Source organism: Desmodus rotundus, chromosome 2, assembly GCF_022682495.2.
Source record: "Desmodus rotundus isolate HL8 chromosome 2, HLdesRot8A.1, whole genome shotgun sequence".
Lineage (NCBI taxonomy): Eukaryota > Metazoa > Chordata > Mammalia > Chiroptera > Phyllostomidae > Desmodus > Desmodus rotundus.
The window spans coordinates 162,443,306-162,447,932 of record NC_071388.1 but is presented as its reverse complement, the minus strand read 5'-3'; the positions used below and the strand labels follow the sequence as shown (position 1 = coordinate 162,447,932).

The following is a 4,627-nucleotide window of genomic DNA, read 5'->3' as shown; positions in this document are numbered from 1 at the left end:
ATGATGGAAAGAATAAGAAAAGAGATGATTCTGATGGAGAGAGGGCTGCACAGCCCCGCGGCCGGCAAGGGGTTCTCCAGTCTGTCCGACTCCCCCGGCAATGCGGTGCTCGAGGCCCTGGAAAATTCGCCGCACACGGCGCGCCTCAGCCCGCGCCTGCCGCCCGCGCCTCTGCACGGCGCGCTGGGGGACCTCCCCGCCAAGGGCAAATTCGAGATAGACACTCTGTTCGACCTGCAGCACGCGGGCGGCGAAAGCACCGTCTCCGCCGAAATCGCCGCCGCCGCGGAGAGCCGCAAAAAGCCGGGCCCCTACGCGGAGCCGGCCGCCGAGGCGGACATGAGCAGCGACGTGGAGGGCGGCTGCTCCGCGCTGCGCTCCCCCGGCGGCCTCGGCGCCGCGCCGCTCAAGGAAAACAATGGCAAAGGTAACCGCGCCGCCCGCGCCGCGCGCTCCGCTCCCGTCCTCCCCGTCCCTCCGGGCCGCGGCCGCCCTCCCCGTGGACTTTGCCCTTCTCCCGCCCTCCGCAGCCCACGGCCGGCCGGCCCGAGCCGGGGGCGCCACGCCTGCGGGGCACCGAGCCTCGGGCTCTGATTCTCGAGCCTCTCCCGGGGGCGCAGGCCTGGGGCCGCAGGCCCGCCGGCCGGCCTGCCCGGGCTCCCGAGGCCGAGGGAGCGGGTCCGCGCGCGGCTCTGCAGCCGGTGCGAGCGCTGGGGGGCGAGGGCCCTGCGTAGCTGCTTCGAACTCCGCGGCCTTCGGGCCCCCAAGGCCGCGCGGAGGGGCTTCCTGAGTAAGTCGTGGGGGAGCCTCGCCGGGCGCCTCCGAGAGACCCGTTGGGGTCGGCCAAGAAAAGTAAGGTTCACCCTCTCCTGGTTCCCGCTGGAGCGGCTGCTGGCTTTTCAAACAATTTTAAACAAACCCAAGAGAAAGTCAGAGCGCGGCGAGAGGCCGAGCGCCCGGAACTACGCCTACGTGCACGCATTTTCTTTGGGCCAATTTCCCCACTGAGTTGAAATTTCCCAATTATTATTATTTTTTAAAAAACCACCCTAATAGTTTTTATTATTTGGTTATGAAGTGTCCTCCAAAGTTATTGATTCCATTAAGGGCAGCAATTTGTAAGCATGACAGAGCCCATCAATCCAGGCAGCGCCTCGCGGTTCTCTCCCGGCCTCCCTCTTCCTCCCGCGCGCGGGCCCCGCGCCGGGTCTCGGCCCCGCGCTGACTCGCGCGCGGCCCGCTGTTTGTTTGCCAGGCTACGCGGAGAGCGGCGCGGCCGCGGGCCCCACCGCCACGTCCGCGTCGGGCTCCGGCCTCGGCAGCCTGCACGGCGGCGGCGGCGGCGGCGGGGGCGCGGCGCTGGGCGGCTCGGGCTCGGGCGCGGACCAGGTGCGCCGCTACCGCACGGCCTTCACCCGCGAGCAGATCGCGCGCCTGGAGAAGGAGTTCTACCGGGAGAACTACGTGTCGCGGCCCCGCCGGTGCGAGCTGGCCGCGGCGCTGAACCTGCCGGAAACCACCATCAAGGTATCGATTCCCGCCCGCGCCGGCTTGGCCTCCCCGGGGGCGTCTGGGTGGGTTTCCGTGTCTCCGGGCGGGGTGGCTGGGCCCCGCCGGGGCCCGCACCCCCGCGGGGCCCGTCACCCGGGAGCTGGCGTGTTCACGCCTCGGCCGCGGGCTCAGAGGCCCGGCCGGTCCCGCTGACCGGGGAGGCCCGGCGCGCCGCGAACGCTCGCGCGCGAGGCTCCGCGTCCCCCTCGGCGGCGGAGCGGGCCGGTCTTTGTTCCTCCGGGGCGAACCGGGTGCGGGAGCGCTCCTTCGCTCTTCACCTTGGAGACCGGTGTTCAGCAGAAATTGTTACTACACGGAGAAAAGGGTACTGCATTTGAAAAATCTACTGGGTTAAGAAAGTAGTTTCCTAAACATTTTTCTGCTGGATAACGGGAAAAGGGCAACCTCCAGAGAGACAATGAAGTGAAATTGTCCTTATTTGTATATTTTAGGTGATTAATTTTATTATAGGACCGGGGGAGACAGATGGGAGGTTGGGTGAATACTTTACGGAGCATCCGACAATCTGGAAAAAGAAAACAGTAAACTCCACGGGGCGGGGAGACCTTCCTTCGGGTTCCCCGGGCTCCCTTTTAGCTGGAGAAGGTCGTCTCCCTTACACACCGGCCTGGGAGGGGAGAAACGGCCCCTCCCCAGCTTAAGACGATGGTGTTCCCGCCACTCGTTTGAGGCAAATGCTTTCAAGAAAACCATCCCTTCGACATCAAGATGGAATCCGTTACCCTCTGGGCAGCTTCTTGCAGCTCAGAGGATTCAACACCTTGCGTGGCGACCTTTTATAAAAGCTGCCGCCACAGCCCCTCTTCAGAGGCGGCCCAGAACCCCCGCGCAGATTCCGGGGGTGAGAGACCGGCCCCTGTGGGTGGAGGGAAGGAGAGGGACGGTGGGCTGGACCGGGACACGCAGCACAAGGTGAGGGAGCAGGGGCCCGAACGACCGCAGCGGTCGGACCCAGGGTAGAAGAGCCTTCTCGTCGGGGAGGGCGCGCCCCCGACGGTCCCAGCCGGGAGGGCGGAGGGGCCTGCGAGCTGGATCCCGGCCGAGGGCGGCGGGCCGGGCCCTTCAGCGGGAGCGTAGGGGCGGGGAGGCCGGGGGCGCGGGCTGGGGCTGGGGCGCTCCCTAACTCGGGCCGCGCCGTGGCTCTCCCCGCAGGTGTGGTTCCAGAACCGGCGCATGAAGGACAAGCGGCAGCGCCTGGCCATGTCGTGGCCTCACCCGGCCGACCCCAGTTTCTACACCTACATGATGACGCACGCGGCCGCCACCGGAAGCCTGCCCTACCCCTTCCACTCGCACGTGCCGCTGCACTACTACCCGCACGTGGGCGTCACGGCCGCTGCGGCGGCCGCGGCGGCCTCCGGAGCGGCGGCCGCGGCCTCCTCGCCCTTTGCTACTTCCATCCGCCCGCTGGACACCTTCCGCGCCCTCTCGCACCCCTATTCGCGGCCCGAGCTGCTGTGCAGCTTCCGCCACCCGGGCCTCTACCAGACGCCCGCGGCCGCCGCCGGGCTCAACAGTGCGGCCTCGGCCGCCGCCGCTGCTGCTGCCGCCGCGGCTGCGGCCTCTTCTGCGGCGGCGGCGGGGGCGCCCCCAAGCGGTGGCTCCGCGCCCTGCTCGTGCCTCAGTTGCCACAGCAGCCAGTCGGCCGCGGCCGCTGCCGCCGCGGCCGCCGCGGCCCTAGGCTCTCGGGGGGCCGGCGCGGGTGGCGGCGGCGGCGGCGCGGGGGCCGCCGGGGGCTCGGACTTCGGCTGCAGCGCCGCGGCCCCGCGTTCTGAGAGTGGCTTCCTGCCCTACTCCGCCGCCGTGCTTAGCAAGACCGCCGTGAGCCCGCCGGACCAGAGGGACGAGGCGCCGCTCACCAGATAACTACGTCGCCGCCGCCAGGGGGCCGTGCCCGCCGCTCGCAGTGCGCCGGGGAGGCTCCTCGGCGCTGCCCGCGCCCTCGGGGCGCTCACGTGCCCGCTGCGCGCTGCCCGCCGTTGAAGCTGTCGCCAGGGGGCGCCCCGGCGCGGGAGGCCGGAGGGAACCCGTCGGGATGGGGGGGGGCGCGGGGAAGAGCGGGTGCGAAAGCATGGCGGGTGTCCCGTCAAATTATATCTATTTTTGTATTTGCCACCCAGCCGCCTCCCCTTTTCCAAGTATGCTTTCCGCTGCCCAGGCCCCACTCCCCGCCTCTATCGCGAGCTCTTGGTCTTCCCGAAGACAACCCCCTCGTCCCCCAATCTCCCCTGTGGGGCCCAGGGCCCTGGTCGTAAGCCCTCGGGCCCGGGTGCCAGGGCTAAGCCACGTGGCCAGAAGCGACGGAGAGCCACGACAAAGCGGGGACCGTGTGCGCCAGTGCTTTGTGAGGGAGGGTGGGCCAGTCACCCCGAGGTTCCCGCTACTCTTCCCTCCCCACCCTTTTTTTCTGGTAACGAGGGCGAGGGGTAGGTGGCAATTTTTCTCTCAGCTTGAGCTCGTTAGGGGCCCTGTCCGAGGAGAGCGGAAGAACGGGCAGTCTGAGGGGAGGCCAGGAGGGAGGACGAAGGGCGCGGGCGGCTGCGGGCGCGTTCGGTGAAATTGTTTACTGCGTGCGGGATCGAGGCCCGCGGGGCTGTGGCTGCTTTCCGGGGCAAGGACGAAGCAGAGGTGGGAAGGGGCGGCGTCTCGCCTCCTCTCTGTCGAGCCACCAACGTTCCCTCTTTCGATTTTTGGTTGGGGATGAAGGCATCTTGAATATTTTATGCAAAAAGTAATGGCTAATGAGGTTTCCACAGCCAGGGAAGGGAAGGGAAGGGAAGAGAAGGGGAGGGCAAGATTGACAGATCGCTGAAGTCTTTGAAGGAACGTTTTCAGCTGTTTTCAACTTCCGGGTTCCACTTCATCTGGGAAATACTTGAATCTCGAGACATATGCTATTATCCTGAAGCATTTCCTTAGAAACTCTTCTGAGTTCGAACTGTCTCCCCTTCACCCTGTCGCTCGCGGTGCCCCGGGTAAAATGGTTCTTGGCGTGTTTCTCACGCGTGTGTACTGCGCCCTCGCCTCTGCAAAGCCACCGCCGGGTCGCTGAGAC

The 4,627-nt window shown here is 67.1% G+C and overlaps 1 protein-coding gene across 1 annotated transcript; it reads left to right on the top strand.

Moving 5' to 3' along the window:
• EVX2 (even-skipped homeobox 2) lies at window positions 1–3,438 on the top strand. Its single transcript, XM_053918038.1, has 3 exons — window positions 1–427; window positions 1,256–1,527; window positions 2,725–3,438. Exons 1-3 carry the CDS (start codon window positions 1–3, stop codon window positions 3,436–3,438), a joined length of 1,413 nt encoding a protein of 470 aa, XP_053774013.1.
• The last annotated feature ends 1,189 nt before the right edge of the window (window positions 3,439–4,627 follow it).